A 25,488-nucleotide genomic window follows, 5' to 3' on the forward strand; every position below is an offset into this window, starting at 1 on the left:
TGATCCCCTGGCCCAAGCCCTCGGAGGACGGTGGGAGACTCACCCTTCGCCGCACCATAAAAGAGGTCTACCTCGAGCTCCGCCTCGACAAACGCCTTTACCCTCCCCCTCATCCATCACTCACAGTGCCGGAGGCTCGCCTTCTTCGGCACGTTCAAATGAATGCAATCATAACCCCGTCTCGCCTCTTTCTCTATCGCTATCGAACGGACCCTTCCTGTCCCAACTGCCCCTGTATCTATGCGGACCTTGCCCATTGCCTCTTCTATTGCCCGGCTGCTCAGCAGTCGGGTTCCTACCCCCCACCTTCTTTATCCATCACCACCTGGCTCGACTGGCTTGGCGCTGAAGGGGAGGAAGAACAGCTACTTCTGGTCGCCCAGGCGGTCGATATGCTCGGCCTGTAAATTTTGGCCGAATAAACGTCTTCTACTACTACTAAGTTTTGATATAAAGACCCGTCAGTGCCTACCTTCTCCATCTGAAGTGGCGTGCCACGGCCTCGCAACAGCACTTGTGCCTTATAAAGACGCAACATGAGCATAACACAGTGAGATAGAAAAGCAGTTAGGCCAACATTACTGAGGAACAGCAATAATGTAAAGACAATAAAAAAGGACACATTGTAACCAAACATTTATATTTAACAAAGTGGTGCTGCGAAAAAATATATTCACAAGGTGTAAAAAAATGTAGCAAAAATCAATATAAACTACCACATGCATATAAAGACTGATAGCATTTTATTAAAGATCCAGCAGTGCTCACATTCACCATTTGAAGAGGTTTGCTGTGGCCTCGGAACGTTGCTTGTGCCTTATAAAAATAAAATGGAAGCTTAATGCAGTAGGATGCAAAAGCAGCTAGGCAAACATTAGTAAGGAACAGCAATAATGTAAACATAATATGAGAAAAACATGCTATAAGCAAGCATTTGTATTTAACAAAGTGGCACTGCAAAAAAGAGGTATGTGCCAGCTGTAACAAAATGTAGCAAAAATGAATACAAGCTATCCCATTCAACAAAACTTTGAAACATTCATAACTAATTGCAAAACCATGAGCATTCTGAATATCTAGCATAAGGACTGCTTTTGAAAACAGTGAACGAACAATAATTCTGGTGTGGCTGCAACACTTACTTGCTATCAGAGCCTCGTTTTCTTTCACCATTCGACTGGCTGCTGCATTACAGTATTTTATAATGTTAGTACTAATCTTGCACAAAACAACTACACAAGCAATAAATGCACCTGATACCTTACCTTCGACAGGTGCAACTTGGGACGGAGTTTCCGGTGACCCACTCAGCCTTTGCACTGTCCGAGAAGTCAGATTCCGAGCTGTGGAGAATGAATAGAATTTCACAAATGTAATGGGCAGCACCAAGCTAGTGAAAAGAAATTAAAGTGGTCACATCAAGGTTCGTGCTTTTTAACATATTTTTGATCACATACTGTACTGAACTCGAGGGACGAAGTTTTAAAACAAGTAAGAATGTAATGCCAGCATGTAGCAACTGCCCGTAAAAAAGTGTAATTAAATATTTTAAATTCAGAAGAGCAATGCAAAATCCAGTTTCATAAACTCTTGAGCCTGTTAAATTGTAATGCTAGCGAGCAACAGCCGCGGCCACGTGCGAGAGGTTCCTAAGCACATGTGTGACAGCCACGTGTTAACAAAGCATGACAACTAAACAAATATATTACGCAAATTTGGCTTCCTTGACAGCGAAACCGGTGCTTCAGGATAATCGTCCGTGTCCGAGTCGCTAGTGCTCCACCTTGACGGCCGCACCCTTTTTCTCTTAGGACCAAGGACTTCGTCACCGCCGGAAAGGTCCGATGTGAACCGAGCCGCTTCCAGCATTTTTCGACCCTCTTCATATGAGCCTAGAAAAAAAAATGCTGGAAACGTTCTGCACTCATACCAAACAGCCGCGTACTTACGGAACTTTCGCTTTATTGTCACTCCGTACTCAATAAATTTTGGCCCCGGTGAGTCGCACTTCCTGACCAGTCGCGTTAGTCTCTCCGTGGGCACAGTCGGCCATTTGCATACAGATCCATTTATCCATGAACACGGAACAAGCTCAACTTCTTGTGAATCACTGAACTCTACAATGGCATACATCTGAAATAAAGCACAGCCTGTGTACTTAAACATTACACACTGCGAAATTCAAAAATTCAGAATGTATGCTGTTACCTTCAGCAGCCGATGAACTGGCTTTCGGTGACAACGCTGCGAACTATCGCTGCACATGCTGCACTATCCCGAACTCGCAAACCCAAGGGCGCAAACCCTGCATTTGTAAACGTCACGTGAAGCGGTCACATGCTGCGCTCATAGAGAAATATACTTTGCTGCGCTGCCCAACGGCTGTCCCTGCGGCTCCGAGTTCTCTCAAAGGAACGACGCTTTTTAAACTTTTTTTTTACCTTACAGTTTTTTTTTTGTTGAGAACGTTTATCAAAAGCATATTGCAGCCCTATTATTTTTTCATAATTGTCGCAAGGCTAGCTGGGGGGAATAATTTTTCAACTTCCCGCCGCAGCGGCATTGATGCTGAGATCAGGGTCGACGTGTGTCAGTGAAATTGTCGTTGCAAATTTTTTTTGTCTTGCTCTTAGAGCATATTGATTATAAACTACATATAAGACTGGACCAAACCTTTTGACCCCACATTTTTAGTCTCAGCGCACAAAGTAGACTAGATCTATAACAAAAAAAAAGTCCACGCTTGCGTCATTTTTTATAATGCGCCTTAATTTTTTTAATCATCTCGACAAAAACTTTTTTAATTCGCCGCAGCAAACGTAGGACTCTGATTTAACCTTTTTATTTATGCGCAGAGAAGGAAATCGCATTCTGTCCGGCAACCGGACGAGACACCGATGGAGTTGGTATATTAGCTCTATGCACCGATGCGTCCGCAAGCCAAACCAACGTTGAGCCAAACTAAGCTAAAGTAGGGTTAGGTACCGTAGTGAGTTCGGTAGCCCGCAAGATTGCCTTTGAGCATTTTCTATTGCCCTGAACCCGTCCTGGACTTCCTGAAAGCTCACGTCGATCAGCAACCTTCTTCTGTTCACAGGTAAACTGACTTTGGCTTCTATTTTTCTTCATTCCGGCCGCTTTGGCCGCGTTCGGTGGAGGCGAAAGGCAGGATGCGCGCGTGTGCTGGCGGTGGTGTAAAACCGCCGCATCATGTGAAACGTCCATAATGGCCGTTTCACATGATGCGGCGCGCACGAAAAACTTCGGTCCAGTCGCAGTGTCGCAGCGGCGCCAGTCGCGACAGCCCTTTCACATGCTTGCGGCGCCTGCGATTTCTGTTGGTGCGGCACGAGCGGCACCGGTATAATTTGCCAATAATAAACGTAGAACACGCTTAAGTTTTTTTTTATTGCAGTAATGTATTTTTATTCAAATGTCAAGTACTTTATGCGAAGAAGGTATTCTTAAGTTTTTGCTTTTGCACGCAGCTACGATGAGCAGCTCTAAATAATGCACGTGACATGTTGAGAAATCAACAGACCAGGGTCCCGATTCTCGATATTCACATTCGCCTGTCGGCGCCATATTGCCTCTCTGATTGGCTGTCAGAAGTGTCAATCGCCGTCAATGGGCGTGTCAGTCAGGGTCGGTTACACGGGCACTTTTCGCGGTGACGTCGATTTGACGTGGCATTGAAAATGCATTTTCGTAGCGCTATTCTTGGTGCCCGGCTGGTACATATATGTGATTGTGAAGGAAAAAGAAGCTACAAGTGGTCCGTGCGAGAGCACTTGCGCTCGACTTGCCAATTTGGAGAAAATAGCTGCACACCGGAAATGGCAACTTCCTAAAATCTGATTGGTCGGAGCAATATCACGTAAATCACGTGATAGGCACACATGTTGGAGTGATGTCAGAATGACGTTTCATCACGTTTACGTTGTGCCGCCATTGCAAAAAATGGCTGAAATTCGCCGCCATCATTTCGCCCGGCGAAAGGTACCCGAATCATGCAAATGAGTTAGTGAAATGTTGATTTATACGGCGTTAGGTAGCCGCACTTTAACGGATATTTATTTCAAAACAAAACTAAGCTCACAAAAGTCTTGTTTTGATTGCACAATGTAATGGTATGGCGTTATAAGAGCACATCTGAAATAAGCAACCCTTGAGAGCGTTAATAGTGAAGGCTTAAGCGTACAGCCGCATAGGGGCGCTAATTGCTCTCCCGTTGCAAACCCTTCGCTGACTAGACAGCTCTGACTAGACAGCTCGTCTGTGCAATCACCTGACGAGGCATATGGTGTGGTGACTATGCAAGGATGCATTGCGGCGAGAAGCAGTGCCGAACTGTCGAGCTCTGAGGGGCGATCGCCAGCTGTGAAACGTCGCAGAACGGATGGGCTTTGCGCGCGTGATGAGCGGATGACACGACAGGTGTTCGCGCGGCCGAGCAACAAACTCCAGGAATGTGTCGGGCTTCTCGACGAGACATCCGTGTGTGTGTAGCGTCATTCTCATTTCTTTTGCATGCATGCGGCGAATCCGAAATTTTTATTCGGCATTTCGCGTTGCTTTATTCATCATACTGTTTTCAGTTTTTGCACACAGCTCAAGTTGAGAAAACAAATTCTAGCATGCTAGTACGTTGGTCGATTTCTTTGTTTTTGGTGTTGATGAATGTGAAAGGCAGCTAGGTGAAATCAGCTGGAAGGCGTCGTTTCCTTAAGTGTGGAAAAAAAAAATGCGTGAAACTCTAAAAGAATACTATATCCTGGCCTAAGCATTATTAGTGAAGCACACAAAAGTGATTTTGCTATTCAAGGTAAAATTTTCATAACAGTGTTACATCATCAGTTACACAGCAGTCCGTGGAAATGACCGTAGGAGGGTGAAAAAAATCATCTCTCTTATGGCGCGCGAAAAACAAACATGTGTGACTCTTGTACATTTTATTTACAGGTGTGTTGTTCCTGCTGGTGAAGGTTCCAGCTCACACGAAGTCTGTGCGGGATCCATCCATGACCCGTTTGTGTGCAATCTCTCTTCATGTGCTTCCCGCATGGAAATCGTCAAACTGGTGAGCATGCGCTTAGTGTGCGTATAGTGGCAAGCATAATGGAATAACATGTTTGCCTTTAGTAAGATTGCGTACGGCTAATGGTATCTGATTGCATTTATATATAGTTTATTCAGCAAGCAAGAACAGTGTAAATAGAACCACGTATGAAAATGATGTAAATTAATCATGTCTGTACTTTTGAGGTGACAGTGGAGATAGGTGTGCGTGACACGCAGTGTTGTTCTGTGGTTTTGAATTTCTCTCAGTGACCACAATGTCAAGATAGCCCCATTTCGATTGGTGCAAAATGCGAAAGCATGCATATACTAAAAAACTCAAGGTAGTCATAAACAGTTAAACTTGTGCCCTTCCTTGCAGTGCATTCTGTAGCGGTTTTCTTGAGTATAAAAAGACTGTAGTAATTATTTCTGTGCATCAGTTTGGGAAATCTGCCATCAAGTACCTTTAGCTATACAGAAACAGTTTGTTTTGATACTAATGATTGGTTTTGTAGTGAGCGTATTTTACATTTGTACGTAAAACTAGACTATTTTTTAACACAATGTCTAGCTCGTTGGGAGATTTCAGTGCACAGCATTGATTAGTGTGCAAGTGATGGTGTGCATCTTATGCAGATGTGGCAGACCACCCTCACCATGGGGTCTCATGTGCTCTGGAGCCGGGATGCCAGATTCATGATTTGGTCACCTCCCAGCTGGTCTGGTTACCCAGCTGAGTGGCCATACCGGGCTCCTGAGGTGTCTGCAAAGACCATGGTACAGCATGATCAAGAGTTCTCTGCGAAGATCACCACAGCTTGCATTCTGCAACCCAACATATTCATCCACACTCAGCTGCAGGACCATGACACCACTGGCAAGTGGTGGTAATAGCAGGAGCACCAACATCTACAACAAGGAGGAGGACACAGCACCATTTGGATTCTGCCTGACAGACCGGAAGTGCATGATCAGCAGCTGCGTGCGTGAATTGCACTCACTGCCACGGTTTTCACGTGTAGCTATGCCACAAGTAATCAGTGTACATTTGCTCCGCTTCAAGTTTGATGGCATACTGCTAGGAAGCCGGTGAAGTCTTCATCATTTTGGTGTTCCTCATTAAACTGGACCATATTGGTGGTATGCATGACAGTAGAAATCAGTTTTGTCTGGTGCTGCAGTTTTTTGTGAGTCAGGAAGTGCCCCAAGTGTTTTCAGCCTACCGTCTGCCAACTTGCTGAGTGCGTGCTTCAACACATGCTTTGGTGATTGTGAAGAAGTGCTTTCCTTCATGTGGTGCCTCCCTATGTGTTCTGCTTGTACACAACGCACATTTTATTTGGTGCTTAAGTTCAGTGAAAGACAGGAAGCCACCAAAATGTTTTCTTTCTAGTACCAGGGTGTTCACTGCACATGCGTTCACCAGTGCTTTTCTGTTTGCTTTGGTGTTTGTTGAGAGCTAGCAGTCCACAACATCCTCAACATACAGCATGGTCGCTGTGTCTCTAGTCATTTACAACATCTGTTCTTCAGGGTGCAACATGCCTTCTGTGGCACTGTTTGTGTGATAAGATCGCAACATGCTTTGCCTCATGGCATTTGGTTGCCTCTGTGTGCTTGCTTTCGACTGCCTCTTTCACATGCTGCTTGTAGTTATACAGCAGTGAACTATTTTTCCTGAAGGAGAAGTCACGTAATTGTTTCATGGTCATTTTTCCAGATGAAAATGCAAGGCCTGGCCAGCGTCTTCACACGTCTACCCATTCCCATCTTCTAGCTCAAATTTGTACCTGTGACGAAAACCTAGAAATTGTGCATTAATTCAGTTGAAGGTAACTGGAAGTATAAATTATGCAGCTGGACGTAATTTGTGTTTCAATGATAAAGCTCCAAATGGCATTTTGTAGCTGGAAGGGCATGATCCGGTTCAATAATTCAGCTGGAAATTGATCATAATAGTAGTAGTAGGAGTAGTAGTAAACTTTATTGATCTTTCTGGGTTACTCAGATGCTCTTCCCAGGTCAGGGATCTTTTTCTCTTTCCATGATTTGTGGTCCGGGATCTTTTTCTGTGCTGGGCTATCAACCTTGAATGCATGCATTGGAAGATCACTGCCCACCTGTCCTCCCACTGAAACTCTGTTAGATCCCATTTTCATTGGCTTGTCCCCTTGCACTTTGCTTCATATAAATTGGGGATGCTGTTTGGTGATTTTAAGACAAATCCTAGACAGCCTGTTTACCCTCTACACCCTTAGTGTGACTGGACCATATCAGTGTATGTGCTGCCATTTTTCTGTTTAGCAAAGGCAGCTGCTGGCTACTTCGGTTTGCAAACTAGGCAACACTAATGTGCATGTACACCACTGTCAAACGTTTATGAAAGACAGGACTGTCCCGAAAAAAATTCTTATCTTTGTAGACGAGACATATTCGTCAATATGTAATGTTGCACTAGGTAATAATTAGCAGTTAGGCTGCCTAATGAATTCTAGGATGCATGAAGTTCAGTGATGAAAATAAATTATTTTGCCAATAATGGCTTCCACAAACTTTTCACTGTGCATGTAAAAGACACCTCACTCCTTTTAGGCAAATTGCAACACCTAAAGAGGCATTGCAACTTGTCTCACCCCCCATATATGTAGGGGCACTCTTAAGCTCAGCATTCATGGGTAGGACGCGACAGTGTTTATGGCTCCCTGCAGTTGTTCCTCTTCACACACACAGTCGCTGTTCTTCATTCGTGTTCACACATTTATCACAATTGCCTCAACACAGGTTCCACAATCTTGTCTATGAACTCTTCCACACTGCAGTTCACCTACATAATGTTACTGTAATTAGTTTCTCACTAATTGGCACATCTCTGGTTCACTGCAGTGATTACATTACTAAGCTTCAAATTAAGCCAACAGCACCCACACATCACTCCCCCCCCCCCCTTTGTACCTCAGCAAAGTCAATGTGCCTACACGGCCTAGTTGGTAGCGTGCCTGGCTGGCGATGCAGGGGTCATGGGTTTCAAGGCAGACAGAAATTTATTTAGGTTTAGGTTTAGGTTTATAGGGTTTAACGTCCCAAAGCGACTAAGGCTATGAGAGATGCCGTAGTGGAGGCCTCCGGAAATTTCGACCACCTGGAGTTTTTTAACGTGCACTGACATCGCACAGTACACGGGCCTCTAGAATTTCACCTCCAAAGAAATTCAACCGCCGCGGCCGCGGAATCGAACAAGCGTCTTTCGGGTCAGCAGCCAAGCACCATAACCACTGAGCCACCGCGGCGGCTAGACAGAAATTTATTAATTTTTTGCACGTAAAATCTAAAGTAGTTTCGGATATGTGCTGACATTTGGTTCAGATTACAAATCCTCTTTTCAGTGACTCACCGCAGACATCCACACGTGAAGCATGTTTTTTGACACAATGCCGGCTCTATAACACTGGGTTTTCTGCTGAATGGCAGCCTCTCTCCTTGCCAGTTGTGTGTGCAGGATTTCTGTACCTTTCTTTTCTGGAATGTACATGGTCGTCCACTCTCAGTTAGAATACGCTAGCGCATGGCCGTGCTCTTTTTTAGGGTCGCTGCGTCCGAAACGGCTGCGCATCGAAGCGAAGTGGCAGATGATGGGAAGCATCATGTCCAGGTACACCTTCTCCTGTGCCTCTTTGCTGCGATGAGCGACTGTGTCGCACGCGGTGGCCCTCTGAAGAGTGCGGCCTTGCGCTAGCGTATTCTAACTGAGAGTGGACGACCCTGTACATGTCACCCAATAACTTCAAAGCACTAATTGCGATGCCATCACATACCCTACAGCACTAATGATATTACTTGGTAGTAATCAGAAGAAAAAAAATTATTCTTATAGTGTGAAAAAAGAATAGCAGCCTGTTTCCACCTGACTTGGTTTGGTTTCATACTTCTGCTTGAACTGTAAGAGAAATTAGCCAGCAAAGCTGTACAAGACGGTAATTTTTCAGGGGGCTTAAATTTTATTCACAGGCACTTGCAATGACTCTGATTTCATCAACATTTTGCAACCTGTTCTATCATTATATTGGTGGTGAATAGTTCCAGTTCATTAATTTAACACTCTCCTCATGGAAAGTCTGAGTTTGACTTGCTTAGTGTTTATCAAGCTGCCTTAATCATCCTCAAAAAACCAATTGCACTCCATGTGCACACGCCACAAGGCATTTTAAGTGTTCTATTTTGTTTTTTCTTGCAGTAAAGGAGTGTAATACATATATAGAGGGGAGAAATCTCCAACCTGACACTTATGCCCGAGCACCAGAGCGGATTTTAAACGCACCTATCAGGCTTGCCCAAACAAACTGAATTTCCTTTCCAAGGGATGGAATCACAGGAGCGATGGGAGGCTGCTCTGCGCAGCTCACGGGCAGAGCTACAGCTTTGCATCATGGCCTGGGCCTTCAAGGTCGTCGCAGCCAAACAGTGCCTGGTCACCTAGAGTGGTCTGAGGGCCGTCGCCACCCTGTTCAGCACCCCTCCACCCACCCTCACCTGATCCACTGAAGTGGGACTAATAAAGTTATTACCAACCAAGGGCTGTAATAGCCTTCTTGCCAACGCACTTCACCACGGTAATTTTGAACTGCTCCTTTGAATAAATAATCTCTGAGCTGTATGCAAGCTTTGTTCTCAGTACAGGTAGGCCCTTTGTTATCGGAATGTGGTACTAATCTACTGTTGGAGAGCAACTTCGATTGGTCCTCAGTGTCCTTTCAGACATTTGCCGTCATTTCAGCACCTACATCTGGTATAGTGCCGTTCACTGAACTGTAGACGTCATGTTTTGAGTGTACATAGAGGGTTGTCTATTTTAGTTCACAGTAAAGCAAACTACTTTGAAAGTGAACGCATTTCATTGAACATTACTTTCCTGCAGTGCACAATAGTGGCATCACAGGATCATTATTGCATCGGTGTATACTGTAAAAGTTGCCTAACGACATTGTGATCCACCGCTCAAAGAGAACCAACAATGGCACAGAGGAAAGGTCACGCAGTTGCACATCAGGCAAGAAACATGACTGAGGCCTCTTGCAGATTGCTCGTGGAGTGCGCAGGGCTTGCCAAAACCAATCCACATCATCGCTGCATTAGTGGAGCTTTTGCCAGAATACCACTGCTTCTCTGTGATGCTGCCTCCCTCAAATACTGTGGGCCATGTTAGCCTTGCATTTCTTGCCCCCTTTGTGTGTTATCTTGCTGCTGTGCATGCTTGTGCTTTTCTTGTTGTGTTGCTGTTCTTCCTTCTTAACTCACTGTTGTTTTTATTCTCCTTCAGCTCCTTGACCTGACCCTGAGACATGTTCAGGCTTAATATGACATGTGCACTAGATAATACGCATGTATGTGCATGCTCTGATAATAACTTGCGTGAAGCGAATAAAGCAAGTGTCTTGCACACTGCATTAAGCTGTTTGTAATGTGGCATTACCCTCCACCTCTATATCCTGTCCACCTCTATATTCGTCCCGTTCCCCAATGTAGAGTAGCATATGTGAAGACATTTTTCTCCAGCCGACTTCACCTCTCTTGACATCAAACCTCGCCCTCTTACAAGGAATCTTGCTGCATTGCAAAGGAGGTGCCTGGTGCTGCTGTGGATGCATTGCTGTTGTCCTACAGCAAAGGAATTGTAGGGATGGGCATGACAAATTTTGTTTCACCTCTCACATTTTGGTGCGTACTTGCATCACACGAGTGGTGTAGCTGCCTATATGCCCTTGGTAAGTGTTAGACAGAATTAACGAGATTAAGGGCATTTTCAAATATTGAAATTAAATAGCATTATTGAGAGCGTTTTTTATTTGAATGAAATAATGTACCTGCCACTCTACGCCATGCATTCGTGAGGTGCTTTTATATAAAGTCCGTAAAGTCTGCTTGCAGGCAGACTTCAAGCAAAATATGAGTGCCTCAGAGCATGCTAATGAGTTATATATCCTATTCAGATTAAGTGAAACGCCAACACTGCTTCTGTTGACAGCGACTTTTAGCTGTGTCTGTTTTTCTTTAAGTAATGGTGGGAAACAATATCCCCCTACTCTGCTTTCGCATTTGACGCTTTTGATAATAAGACGTATGCGCTCATAGCGTTGCGCTTGACGCGATTCACAGTCGCGTTTCGTGCGCGGCCGCTTGCAAATGTAACCAAGGGTAGCGTTAACTTCTATGCACCTCGATTCCTAAAATGTATATTGCCGTGCTAGGCATGGCTTTTTTTTCGCAGCTATCGCTCGCTGTGTAAGGCCCCGTGCGCTACACCGCTGAAGACGTGACACCGTGAGGTAAAGCTTTCCAATTACGCCACTGACACGTTGAGGTTACGATCTCTCGATCGTAATTAGACGATAATTAGACGCGACATGCTGCGCGATGGCTTCGGGCGATAAGCGGTCGCTTCATGCAGTATAATTACCGCTAAACTCTTATTTCCGTGACGACCGGCCCACAGGGTCTTTCGCGTCGCATTCAGCACAAAACACTCAGCTAACGTCCGTGGCGCGTACGCCGAGACCGCCGCCGCAACGCATTTCACCGTCCATCTCTACGGCGCTACTGTGCTAACTCACCTTCGCGCCGCAACTCGGCGGTGTTTTTTGTACTTGGCGCCAAGTAGCAGACGACACTGTTTATTTTTTTGTCATACTTTTTTCTTTATTCTTCAATGTCGTCATTCTATTCTGCTGTTACGCATTTTCGCACCGCCCCGATTCACACGTCACGGGTACGCCCCGCTCATGGCGGATTGGCGAATATCGAGAATCGGGCCCCTGGCAGCGCTAAAGTGAAAATACCTCTGGTGCAGTTTCGACGGCTTCCGCTACGTCGTTTCCTGTGCTTCGTTCGCAACGATCGCTGCGACTGTGCGGCGTGCGACCAACTGGTTGGAAGCCTGCCGCAACCACTCTGCGACCAGAGCGGCGTGCCCTTCTGTCGCAGTGCGCTGTCACAAGAATCGCATCATGTTTCACATGGTGCGATTGTTGCTGCAGCGCAGTGCGATTTCTGCCGGTGTGCGACAGAAATGCGCGTCGTTCTCGTCGCAGGGCCACTGCGACAGAGTTTCAACAAGTTGGTCGCACTGCCGCAGCGTCGGTGTGATCGCAGCGATGGTCACAGTAGTCAACCAATAGCAGCTCGGCGACATGCAGGAAATGACGGAAGGAAAACCGTCAAAATTTGGCGTCGGCATTGTTTTGACTATAATAATTTTTTCAACAGCGCATGCTACACAAGGACACAAGACGAGGAAACACACACACGAGCGCTGAACTGCAACTTTATTTGAGAAAAGGCGCCAACCTCTACATATATACCCTCAAGGAACCGCCCACTAGGGTAAAACCTAGGCAGAAAAAAAGGGCAAGTGAAATAATTTCTTCTCGCTGCTTCTTGTAATCTTTCTTCTTTTTGCGGTCTTGGTCACCCTTGTACTGTATGCTTAACTCTTGAATATTTTTTCTTGCTTGTGGCTTGACACGTGCAGTGATTTTAGGTTTTAACCTAGTGGGCGGTTCCTTGAGGGTACATATGTAGAGGTTGGCGCCTTTCCTCAAATAAAGTTGCAGTTCAGCGCTCGTGTGTGTATTTCCTCGTTTTGTGTCCTTGTGTAGCATGCGCTGTTGAAAAAATTATTATGAATAACCAACTAGCCCGTGAGCTCACCCTATTGTTTTGACTACTTTGCGCTACTGACAGGTTCATAGCGAAAGAAACGGAGGTAGAACGGTCCCTCTAGGGTGCCACGGCTGAATACTCGGTGTCAAAGATCACGCGCCGGAGGCCGACCCGCGCGCAACACTTTGCTGACTTTGCGGCGAGATGCGCGTAGTTGCGTACCTGGTAGCAAAGGCAAAAAAAATATATCGAAAACGCTTTACTGAACATTATAATACATCACGGCTCAATATAATTACCCGTGATTACGAAATCAACGCCTGCCACCACGTTTTACATTTATTGCTGCCAAAGAATTTTTGGCCACTGAAAGGCCGCACCGACGGTAGGGTGCCGACGGCACCGACTGAAATCGTTGGCATGTGAAACGGGGGCTGCGATTACCGTCTCAACGACAGTGCGACCGGGCCGTATTTTTTCGTTCGCGTCGCACCATGTGAAACAGCCTTTAAACGGGGATAATACGGGCAGAGTTAACTGCGGTTAGCGTATGTAAGGGCCGTTTCACATGCATGCGATTCTCGCCTGCGACGCTGCGAATTATGTCGGTCTGCGACTGGGAAGGGCCGTCGGTCTAGCCGCAGACGGCCTGCGCGGTGTGTTCGCTCTGCGACTGACCAATGGGCAGCGCCGAGACGGCACGTGACGTCACGTCACGTGGGAGCTGTTGCCGCGGCCACGGCCGGTCTCCAGGCGCGCGAGCGAGAGCGCATGCGCGTCGAGACCGGCCGCGGCAACAGCTCGCACGTGACGTCACGTCACGCGCCGTCTCGGCGTGGGGTCACGTGGGAGCTGTTTCCGCGGCGTAAGGAAAACTTTATTCTAATCAAAACATACGAAATATTGCCTTGCATCTAAAAACACGCTGGTCATAACATCATCAACACATTCCGTGCAGCGTTTCTGTCGCGTTTAATCGTGGGTTGCCTATGCGAACATCGAGCAACCTTGCGTGTCCCTCCGACCGAATTCGCTGGGTACGCATTGCATGTGAAAACACTGCGAAAATTGCACTGCGGCGTCACCGACTAGGCCGACTATTTTCGTTCTAGTCGCAGCATGTGAAACGGCCCAAACCGCAGTTACGCGACTAACCGCGGTTATCGTGAACCGAGCTTGGCGACCGTTAGTGCCCGTAGGCGTCCGAGTTTCGAAAAGCGTACGAGCTGGTGCGCTTCAGCAACGTACTTTTTCGCGCGAAATCACGTTTCAGGAGCAACACATTAAAATAGGCAGTGCGTAGAGTGCCGTCCGACGGCGCAGCAACAGCGTGCTGCAGCACCGTCCCGCGATGCTCGAGCTGCACATTCTAGCACTGTAATATCGAAAAAGGACCGCTCCCTGCGCCGCATCTTTAAAGTAGGCTACAAGTGCGCAACGCTCGCTGCACCGGATTTCGCGAGCTGACTGCGGGGGTGCCGCCTGCGAGCGCGGCGGACGGCGGCGCTCCGACAGTGTGCTACTCCCTAGTCGTCGCTAGGCCTAACTTGTTTCGCATCGAAGTCACAGTGGGCTGCGCTTCTGAAATGACCAGCGCTACAGTAAATGGTCTGCTCATTGCACTGCCTTACTGGCTACCCCATTGTCTCATGCTAAAAAAAATATATGATCGATTTCAGCGACGGCTTAGCAGCGGAGCTAGCGTGCAAGAGATCGGGTGAACTGCGGTGCACCAGCGGCAGCTGATGCGCCCTAGCTTGTATTAGAGTTATTACTCCTACCGTCAACTCGGTACCGATCATCGATCCTCGAAGAGGAATCATTTTTTACATTGCCTTATCCCAGGGCTTATTATTTACGACAGCATGAAAGCTTAGCACGGTTTTCAGACACTGCCGCCAGGGCTCCGTCGCAAAGACGTGGCCTTGGCGCGGACGGCTTGCAGGAGGTGCGCCGATGTATGTACTACGGCAGTGCTGCCACCGGACGGCGCCGTCGGACGGCACTCTAGACACTGCGTTGTAAGGTATTTGCAAATGCTGCTTCGCTCTGCCGATCATCATGTCACTTCGTTCGTTGCACCCGGCCGGTGTATGCCGAAACCGAGAACGGTAGCGAGCCGTGTGACAACGGCGAACCGCGGTTTACCAAAAAAAAAACGAGGGCAGATGAATAGAACGTCTGCACTAGGCATGTAGTACAGAGGGGGAAATACTTGGAGCTGCTTGTCCTCCTGACTGCAGAGGTGGCTGCCCATAAATAAGGTGTTATGAGTGTAGGCAGTGCGCTCACCTTGCACATTTCGGACCCGGTGTTATCGCTAGGTGACGCGTGCGAAGTGAGGAATGCGATCAGAGCGCGCAGCTCAGGTGTTCTATAGACAAGCGTTTTGGGCTCTGTACGTGCGTTGTATGTCTCGTCCCTCCCATGTGTGCTTTTGTTTCTCAGCCAGTCTGCCACATTCTTTTTCAAGTAGCCTACTAGCTCACTTCTTGCCTCATTGACATTGCAGAACCATTTGCTAATTCATGCGTATCATCCATTCCACAGGTCGTCATGCCTAAGCTAAAAGAAAAGGCATACACACGCAAGAAAGCATACCAGCAGACAAAGGCAACCTTTGCTAGGCTTGGACGGTTATGCCAAAATTCAACGGAGGCGGAGGATATGGGTGCTGTTCAACGTGAACAGAACTTGCAGCAAGAAGCATGTGACAGTTCTTCCGATGACAGTGACCGTGCGCCCAGTTCTGATGGCTTCGGTATTGCTCACGATGAGAGCACCAGCAGAATGCCTGCAAAGACAGATATGCCTGGAGAAACATTAAGTGACGTTTCTGGAGGTACAGAACATGATCGAAGAGGTTTGCTATCCTCACCACTTCCAGGTCCTCCAGTTCTTGAGACTAGCATCAGTGATCGTGAGAATCCAGATTCAGGTGTTGCACCCACTGATTTCTCAGGAGCATTAAGGCGTTGGGCACTCGAAGAGAATATAACACTAAGCGCTTTGACATCGTTGCTGAAGATACTCAAATCTAACATAGTGGACCCTGCTACTCTTCCAAGTGATGCTCGTACCTTGCTGCAAACACCCCGAGATACGCATCATACTTCACAGGCAATTGAGATGCCCCCTGGCAACTATTGCCATTTTGGTCTGGAGCAACAGTTAAGACTCGCCCTTTCTCATGTGGCTCCTGAAATCTCTTTGATTTCTCTTTCTTTTAATGTTGATGGGTTGCCTCTCTCAAAAAGCTCAAGAATTCAGCTTTGGCCAATCCAGTGCATGATTGTTGAGTTTAACAAAATGTCTCCTTTTGTCATTGGGGTTTATGATGGGCCATCAAAACCAGCTTCAGCTAAAGACTTCTTGGACCCATTTGTGAATGAACTCAAGCAACTAATGTCAAATGGGATTTGTATCAAAGGGCGACAAGTTCAGGTGTGTGTTAAAAACTTCATCTGCGACGCACCAGCACGTTCTTTTGTCTTTGGCATTAAAGGCCATATGGGCTATTCTGGATGCCCGAAGTGCATTGCTGAAGGAACTTACACGAACCAAAGGGTTGTTTTCCCCAAAAAAATTTCAACATTAAGGACTGACGATTCCTTCCGGCGGCAGGCTGACCCAGATCATCACAATGAAACATCAGTGCTGACAGCTCTGCCAATCGACTGTGTAAACACAGCTCCCCTTGATTATATGCATCTGCTTTGCCTCGGAGTCGTCAAAAAACTTCTGAATCTTTGGGTGTGTGGGCCTTTGCACGTACGCCTTGGACCTGAACACCGAAAGGAGCTATCTGATGTATATGTTTCCTTTGCTGAACACATGCCAAGAGAGTTTGTGCGGAAAACAAGGAGCATAGCAGGAGTTGATAGGTGGAAGGCAACAGAATTCAGGTTTTTTCTATTCTATGCTGGGCCATTGGCACTCAGATCGGTTTTGCCTCGACCACTTTACAGTAATTTCCTTAGCCTCCATTGTGGTGCACTCCTTGTTGCAAGTCCAGATCTTTGGGAACAACATGTTAACTATGCAGAGCGTCTTTTCTCCCACTTTGTAAAGATTTTTGCTGAACTCTACGGGGAAGATCAAGTAACTTACAATGTACACTGTGTATTGCATCTGGCAAATGACGTAAGAAATCAGGGGCCACTAGACAACTTCAGTGCCTTTCCTTATGAAAATAACATGCAATTCCTTAAACACCTCCTGAGAAGCCACAACACCCCTCTTGCTCAGCTGTACAACCGTTTAAAGGAGCGAGAAGGAACTGGCTTGTCTGTCAAGTCTTCACCTGCTTTAACCTTCACAAAAGGGCATGTGGATGGTCCGCTTCCAGTTTCCTGCAGGTCACCCCAGTACAAACTTGTCAAGTTTCCCAATTTTGTACTCGGTGTTGGCGCACCTGACAACTGCTGCATGATTAATAATGCCATTGTAGTCATTGAAAACTTTGCAAGCCTCGCGTCAACGGGGGCTCCTTGCATCATTGGCCGCGAATATAAGGTGAAGGAAGACTTCTATGACAAGCCATTCAGTTCGGGTGTTATTAGCATTTTCATTGTTTCCGAGCTTTCTGACACAAAAGTCTGGCCACTTATAAACATCCGTAAGCTAATGAGGTTGCCTCTGTCAAGGAATGCAGCCAGGCCTAGCATGTCGCAGAAGGTGGTAGTTATGCCTCTGTTGCATACAGCTTAACTGTTAGAGACATGCCTGTCTCACACTCCCCATTTTGATAACTTTCCAAGAGTAGTTCTACTAGCTGTGTAAACATTACATGGGCCTCTAGCATGTCGCCTCCATCAAAATGCAACCGCCGCGGCCAGGATCGAACCAATGTCTTTTGGGTCAGAAGCCGAGTGCCGTAACCTCTGAGCAACTGTGGTGGCTCTTGACATGGGAAAATGCGTCATGAATGACAGCCTGCTAGCGAAGCAATGTAACAAAAAAGTAACAATTAACGAATGCAATCGGCAAGCGTGCGAAGAAAACGCCACAAGATTCAGTGGGAAGAAGCAACTGGTTAGTGACAGCAGAAAAGAATGCGTCAGCTCACCGAAACGTTGAGTCAGTTATCCAGAAAACGCATAACACAGTAAGCAACAATAGCGGCACCTTGCATCTCATCTATGCCAAATCGCTAAAAGCACTACAAAGTGCTACAAAAACCAGAGGCATTTAGCTGGTTGTCTCATTGTGAACAAGAGAGCCATAGTGCTCCCGAAGTATCATTCCTTTTTGACATGGTCAGTAACCAGTGAGCTTCATCAGTAGTAGGTAAGTTGTTAGAGTTCTTCCTGTTGACAGCCGTTCACAAACATTTTGCTCTTGTTTCTATAGACTCTTAACATGAAGCATATAGCCACCCATGTGGGAAGGACTGAAGGTACACTACAAGTGAGTTTCAAGAAGGGTACTGTGGCTGCTCGTTCCGACGCTTTTCTGTTTTAGGTATTTTGGTACAACTGACCGTGTCGTAACGGGTGATTTTTTGGTCTTTACAGCAACCATGCTGCCTTGGGATACTGAACTACACAAAGTTACCATTATTGTGGCTTTTACCGGGAAACAATTACTGCACTGTGCACTCCTACTGGAGCAACAGGTAGGCTGCATAATTCCTTGCAGTGTAGGCCCTTGTATGGGTCAGTGATATGGTGTGTACACGCTTTCCTCTTGTTTCTATAAAGGCACAATTGGGAGCATATCAACCCGATCTGGGAATGACAGTATAGACTACAGGTGAGTTTCAAGATGCACGTTATGGCTGCTCATTTTGACATCTGTTTCTATTCTATCCTTTTTGTGATCAAGGATAGTTTGTACACCTCTACAGTATTGTGGCCTTTGAAGACTCAACAGCACGGTGCCATTTTTCTTGCTTTGACTGAGAAACATGTTCTGACCTATATGTGCACTCCTGATGATGCAACAGGTAGGCTGCAACACTCTGCTCTGTCAACCTTTCTCTTGACTTTCGCTCTTGTTTCTGTAGGGACTAATATATGATGCATATCTACCCATGCAGTGAAGGACAATGTAGGCTAGAGGTGAGTTTCAAGGTGGGCACTATGGCGGCTCGTCCAAACATAGGTATCTTACTGTCCTCAGTCTGTACTGCTACCCATGCTAGAAAGAATGGTTGTTATGCCTTTACAGTATTCATGCTGCTTTCGAAGACTCAAAAACAACGTGCAAATTTAGTGGTTTTGAATGAGAAGCATTTGCTGAAATATGCACTTTGGAACGATCAGGTAGGCTGCAACACTCCTTGCAGTGTAGGCCCTTCTTATACCTTTTGCTTTTGTGCCTACAGAGGCATGTGGAACATATCTACCACTGCTGGGAAGGACATTGTTGGCAACAGGTGAGTTTTGAGATGGGCACTCCAGTGGCTCCTCCAGACGTCTCTTTCTATTCTCACTCTTTGTACAGCTACCCATGTCATAAATAATGGTTGTTACAGCTTTACAGTATACATGCTTCCTTCGAAGACTGAAGAAGACCAAGGTGCAGTTTTTCTGCCTTTGAGTAAAAATATTGACTGAAATAAGCAACCCCCCCCCCCACTTAAGTGAAAGGTAGGTTGCAACAATCCTTGCTTAGTGTGCCCATGTCATTGCTTTTGTTCTTGTTTGTAAACAGTGTTAGCAATGATTTAAAATAAGCTGCAGGTGAGATTTAGCAGTGTAGCTACTGATACCAATGCTTCCCTTTTATATGATGAATGGAGCTGTTCCTACCTGAAGCTTTAGAAGATTGAATGATATAGGCTGGAATGTTTTTTTGAGAGCTACCAGTGCTATGGTGTGTACAACTTCAAAGGTTTGCGATGCGTAACAATCAGCACTCCTGCAATTTGTTTTTGTTCCTATCTGGTAAAATGAGAAGTGAGGCTGCGTGTTGCGGTACATGCACGGGCTACAGGTGGGTTTGTAAATCAGGCGCCATTGTCACATTCATAGCTTCCTTGATCTTGCCATCTCGTGTGGCAATGCGCTCATGTTACGGAAGACGATTACGGGTGTATCAGGTGAATTGAAAGATAGGTGCCAAATTCAGGCATGGCACACTTCATTAACATGCAGATAGCATACACCAGTGGAGAAACAAAGTTCTACCTAGCTGTAGTTCACTTTTTGTAAGCATCAGGATTAATTTTCATTTTATTTTCAGAGGCTGCTTTCTACCACTGCATAAAGAAGCAAGAAGGATGTGTATTGCCAGCTTCGTTTCATATATGAAGTTGTGTCCAAAAATTTTACAACTGTAACCAATGCTGCTGTGGTGCGCATCATAATAAAATATTCCATGCTGTATAATCGTTTACCATTCTCTTGCCTCGTGGTACTGAAGAAAGCATGATAAACCACAGGCGCGAATATACGACAAATATCCACAACGGACCTCCGGTTAAAGACGGCCGACGAACATACGGGAAGGATGCCCGACGGACGGCGGCGCCGGACGTCCGTTGTATGACTAACCGTATACCTTTGGCTGCCTCTCGGACATCCGGTGGACGTCCATCGGCTGTTTGCGGATGTTCAGCGGACATCCGGAAAATCCGAAAAGGACGTCCGTCGGACATCGAGGGGATATCTGTGGTTGCTTGGGAGGCTAGATGTAAAGGACGATAACGACTACCAGATTATTTTGCCGCAGCTGCCCACCGGGCGTGTCGTGTTGAACACGGTTTTCTTGCATGGTGACGTGCGCGCGAGGCCCTTTCGGGTCGAAGATTTTCGTGAAGCCTTGGTTGAGACTGGTACGCTCCCCGACGTGGTGGCTTTGGGGGCGTATCAGGTGAACCACGTATGGGCGGTGACTCTCAGTAGCGCGGAGGCAACGAAGCGCCTTTTAGCTTTTAAGGAGGTTCAGGTGAAAGACCGTCGGTGCATCATTATCAACCCAGAAGACCAACAGGTGAGACTGCGACTGCATTGGATGTTGCATGGCGTGGCAGATGAAGACATAAGGACGGCCCTCGCGGCATTCGGAACAGTTACCGAAGTCACTCGGGAGCGCTGGCGGGTTCAAGGTTTCCAACAGAAAGGGTCGACTACAAAAGCCGTGCTCATGAAGCTGAAAGCTGGCATGAAAGTAGACGACCTCCCGCACCAAATCCGAGTCGCGGGAGAGCTGGCTCTCGTTGTCCTGCCCGGAAGGCCAATGCAATGTCTGCGTTGTGTAGGCAAGGGCCACGTCCGCAGGGATTGCAAGGTACCGCGATGTACACAATGTAGACGTTACGGTCATGTTGAGGCGGACTGCGTGCGGACCTACGCAGCGGCGACAGGGTCGACGGCAAGGGACGAGTCGGTAGAGCTGCTGATAGACGTAGACGAGGCTGAAGCTGCTGCGAAGGGTGCCGGAGGTGACGAAGGGCTGGCAGCGACGAAGTATTCATCGGTGTCCACGGGGGAAGAGGGCAAGGTGACCGACAGCGCGGAGACGCAGACTGCGGCAGCGGCATCGCCTGAGACAGCTGAAAGAGCGTCAACTGAGGGTGGGAGCCCTCAGCTTGACGAGTCGCTGAAACCAATGGACTTTGACGCCGCGACGCGAAAGGACAACACTATCGTAGCCAGTGTCTCCGGCCCCGCAAAACGCTCCCATGCACAGACCGACAGTGAAGAAGACAAGGCGGCCGCGACTAACGCAGAGGAGCCGCCTGCAGAAGCACCTCCAGTACGACGACCACCTTTCAAGCCGCGGCCAAATGTCGCGACGGAAAGACGGCCGGCCGATAAGCCGGCACCGCAGCAGAGTGACCCTGGTCCCCCCGATGACTGGTCCCCCCGAAGCGGCAGAACATTTGCCACAGGCAAGATGCAAGTACTGCAGAAAGTGCCAACCACGGTTTCATGAGATAAAGATTTTAGGTAAGAGCAAAGACACAAGGGCGAGGGAACTATTGGAAGCATATCATATAAGGAAGAGAGGTGTATCGTGTGTTAGCGATACGTCAGTGAACCTCTACAAATCGAAGATGGCGTATCTTGAACGGTTCAGTAGATAGTGTGGTGTGGAAACTGGTATCTGTCGACACGTATCCTGGTTTTTCCTTATATTTGCTGCGCTGTTAGTGAATAAAGTTAGATGAGGTTTAGCGCTAGTCCTGTGTGGTACTCTCTTGTGTTCGTCTTGATTGCGCTACTGTTCTTTTTCTTACAACATGCACCATCTATCCCAACAAAAAGTTCTTTTAGAGACATAGATGTACTAACCGTTCAAGAAACCAAAGTGGAAGGGGAGTTGGAAACTGGAGGCATGGTGCAACGATTCACGTCGAGGTACTATGCAATTGTGAGCCATGCGATTGGCAACTCTGCTGGGTGTGTTGTGTTTGTGAAAAAGTTGCCGGGACTCGAAATACAGGCTTATTTTTCTTGTCAATCGGGCCGCTACGTAGTATGCGATTTTTTGTACTGCAACGTTGAGTGGCGTGTGCTATGCATTTATGCGCCAAACGTAGTGGAAGACAGGGCAACGTTTTTTGAGAACCTGCAACAGTATCTTCTTTCCGACAAACAAATATATAGTTTTCATGGGTGACTTTAACTGTGTTTTGAGCGCTCGCGATAAGAGTAGCACCCGTGCCTTCCGGGACAGAAGTACTGAGGTTTTAAATAAAATGATAGACGAATACGCCTTGGAAGATGTTGCCGAATGTTTAGAGGGCGCACGCGATGTGCAGTACACGCACTTTCAACGTGTCAGTCACGCGCGGCTCGACCGCATCTATATGCCACTTGATTTATTGCCGAAATGTCACAAGTACAATGTTTTGCATGTGCCCTACTCTGATCACTGTGTAGTCGAGTGCTCTGCAGGATCGAAGAAGCGAAATAACAGCTTTTCGTGGGACCTATGGAAACTAAACTCTAACCTGCTAAGTGACAAAAGTTTCACTGACGCCGTGGTAGAAAATATTAATAAAATAGAGAGGGAGGGAAAAAACGAAGTCGGGTTGCAGTGGGAACTAGCGAAACAAGACATTAAAATGAAGGCTCTAGAATGGTCCGCCGTTCTAAGGCACGAAGAACGATTACAAGAAAGGCAGCTGAAAGTTATGCTAGAAAAATTATTAGCTCAAGAACGCAAACAACCGGGCATATTTATGGAAGACATCAAGAAAACAAAGCAAAAGCTGGAAATTATCGAAGAAAAACGGTATCAGGGAGCGCTAGTTCGGGCGCGAGCGGCAGATTTGGTCGCGGGAGAAACGCCCACTAGCGGGCGCTTGGAATGGAAAAGGCGCACGCTCGACGAAACCTGACTCACGAGGCAGAATGGGCAGGCACTTTAGTCACTGATAACGATAGCATACAACTGGCCTTCTTTGAGCACTTTCAGACAATCTTTGCGCAACATGAAGTCGACTCGAATGCATTTAGAGACGAGTTTTTGAAAGGTATGCCACGGCTGGATGACGAACAAAAAATTTTAGAGCAGCAGATTACGCAGCAAGAAGTCGAACGCGCTATAGAAAGCTTAAACCCTGGAAAGTCTCCAGGCCCGGATGGTTTAAGTGCTGTTTTTTGTAAAGTGTTTAAGAGTGGATTAACCCTCTGCTGACGTCTTTATTTAACGAAGCCTATAATCATAATGCTCTGCCTCCATCCTACGGTACGTCCCACACAGTACTTATTCCTAAAACAGATGATGCGCAGAAACTTTAACTGGTTACATCATATAGGCCCATCTCGCTGACGAACGTCGATTACAAAATTTTTATGAAGGTGCTAGCTGCCAGACTTCAGATGGTAACTAAAGAAATTGTTGGCCCTCATCAAACGTGTGGCATCAAGGGGCGGTCTATTGCTTATAACATTCACAAAGCCAGAAGTGTGTTGGAGTGCTGTGACGCCCTAGGCGCTCGTGTGACAGTTCTCCAACTAGATTTAGAAAAAGCTTTAGACTGTGTTGCGCGTGACATATTGTTTTCTATCCATCATGTTAATTTAGGCACTATTATCACTGAGGGTGTGGCCTTGGCGTACAGAAATTGCACTACCAGGTTAATTGTTAATAAATCGTTGGGGGCCCCTATTAACGTTCAGCGTTCTGTTCGCCAGGGTTGCCCCCTCAGTCCTCTTTTATTTTGTATTTATATAGAAACTTTGAGTAAGCACATTATAAGAAATAATGCAGTTCAAGGATTTCGGCTACAGATGGCTGAAGTCAAGATCCTAGCATATGCAGATGACGTTGCTGTTTTTGGCGTGAGTCACGATAGCATTCCTAACGCGGTCGACGGGATAAAGCGATTAAGCACTGTGACGGGGAGCAGGGTTACCTGCGGGAAGTGTGTGGGTTTCTGGCATGGACAGTGGTCAGTGACCCCGGAAAATTTTGCTAACGTGACCTGGCACACGAACCCTGTGAAATACTTGGGTGTCCCGCTGGAAAATTACCGTGACAGCGAACCGTATTGGACACGGCAGGTGCAAGAAACACGAGAAAAGGCTGAAAAGTGGAAAGCGTCCTATCTATCTATATTTGCGAGAGCCACAGTGTGCAATCTGTTTTTCATCAGCAAACTGTGGTATGTGTTGCAAGTGATGCATTGTTCGCGAATTAATGTACAAAAGTTACATCGTATTTTTGCTATTTTTGTGTGGGCCTCGAAATGGGAGAGGTGTACGCGAACCAATTTGTTCAGAAGAGTAAGGGATGGAGGACTCGGGCTTGGACATTTATTTGCGAAGCAATTGGTCAATAGATTCTTGTTTTTGCGCGATGTGAATGATCCTTTTCTGCGCACAGTGTGCCAAGTAAGGCTCGGTAGGGCTTTGCCAGACTTTGTGATTTCAACTGAGTGTATGACGGGTGGCATTTTTGGGTTTTTCAAGGAGATAGTTGCCAGCGTCCGATTTTTGAATGCTAGATTTTCAAAACAATATTTGAGTGATGTGAGCCGGAAAGATTTGTACAAGGATTTGTGTCACATCCTCTTTCCGGTGCCCCTGTACAGGGCCATGTACTGTGGAGGGCCGGGCTACAACGTCTTGAAAAGGGTAAAGAAAATGAAGGCGCCACCGGGAGTCAAGAGTTTCTTCTTTAAGTTACACTCTAACTTTACCTGTGAAAACTTTTCTTGAGGCAAAACAGTTATTTCGTCCTTGGGGGTCGCATTGTCTCATATGCAAACAGCCGGAGACAATTGACCACGTCTTTTTGCACTGTTGGGAAGGGGTCTGTTTTTGGGACGTGCTGCAGAGGACTTTAAAGAAACAGCTTCCAATCCACTCATACGGAATAAGGTTTTTGCCAACCAAAAACGAGGATGGAGTTCCGTTAGACTTAGTCATGCTGTTGGGCCTCCACAGTATATGGCGCTCCCGCATGGCAGGGTATTATTGTGACCCTGACGCACGGCCAGCCCGCATGTATTTTAGAGAAAGTATGCACAAGTTTCTGGAAGAACAAAAGCTAATAGTGGAGGTTCCTGAGTGGTTACCAAGGCTGGAACCCCTCATAATTTTAAGAGAATTTTAACCTAAGTCAGGCCCACTCTTTGGGATCCTGGCTAACTCTCTATACTGTACGTACATATTATCATGTTCTGTTTTGTAATGTCAAAGCCCGGCAATAAAGAAAAAGAAAAAGGTAGAGCGTTGGTCTTGTAAACCAGCGGTCGTGAGTTCAATCCTCACTGGCGGCTCGAGGTTGGTGTCACTCTCTTTTTTCTCTTTTTTTTTTCATTAGATGAACTTCCGTGCCTTAACGACTCCTGCAAACAGAATAATTGGGTGC

General features: G+C 46.7%; 2 protein-coding genes and 1 long non-coding RNA gene across 3 annotated transcripts; 2 read left to right on the plus strand and 1 right to left on the minus strand.

Annotated features, from left to right (window-relative positions):
• Window positions 1–563: 563 nt before the first annotated feature.
• On the minus strand, window positions 564–2,992 carry LOC149345065 (uncharacterized). The gene is made up of 6 exons (XM_089542722.1): window positions 2,209–2,992; window positions 1,950–2,133; window positions 1,710–1,892; window positions 1,266–1,343; window positions 1,143–1,184; window positions 564–816 (listed from the first exon to the last, which is right to left on the minus strand). The coding sequence occupies exons 1-6, from the start codon at window positions 2,263–2,265 to the stop codon at window positions 713–715; spliced, it is 648 nt and encodes a 215-aa protein (XP_089398848.1). The 5' UTR covers window positions 2,266–2,992; the 3' UTR covers window positions 564–712.
• A 12,389-nt stretch (window positions 2,993–15,381) lies between these two features.
• Window positions 15,382–16,595, plus strand: LOC149345066 (uncharacterized). The gene is made up of 3 exons (XM_089547360.1): window positions 15,382–15,475; window positions 15,602–16,467; window positions 16,557–16,595. The coding sequence occupies exons 1-3, from the start codon at window positions 15,382–15,384 to the stop codon at window positions 16,593–16,595; spliced, it is 999 nt and encodes a 332-aa protein (XP_089403486.1).
• Window positions 16,596–18,158: 1,563 nt separating this feature from the next.
• On the plus strand, window positions 18,159–20,064 carry LOC149345067 (uncharacterized). The gene is made up of 8 exons (XR_016282813.1): window positions 18,159–18,331; window positions 18,417–18,468; window positions 18,541–18,661; window positions 18,722–18,776; window positions 18,886–18,980; window positions 19,043–19,093; window positions 19,193–19,307; window positions 19,903–20,064. It is a non-coding gene; the product is annotated as an uncharacterized LOC149345067 (long non-coding RNA).
• The last annotated feature ends 5,424 nt before the right edge of the window (window positions 20,065–25,488 follow it).

Source organism: Amblyomma mixtum, chromosome 5 (genome assembly GCF_055824585.1).
Source record: "Amblyomma mixtum isolate Tamu chromosome 5, ASM5582458v1, whole genome shotgun sequence".
Lineage (NCBI taxonomy): Eukaryota > Metazoa > Arthropoda > Arachnida > Ixodida > Ixodidae > Amblyomma > Amblyomma mixtum.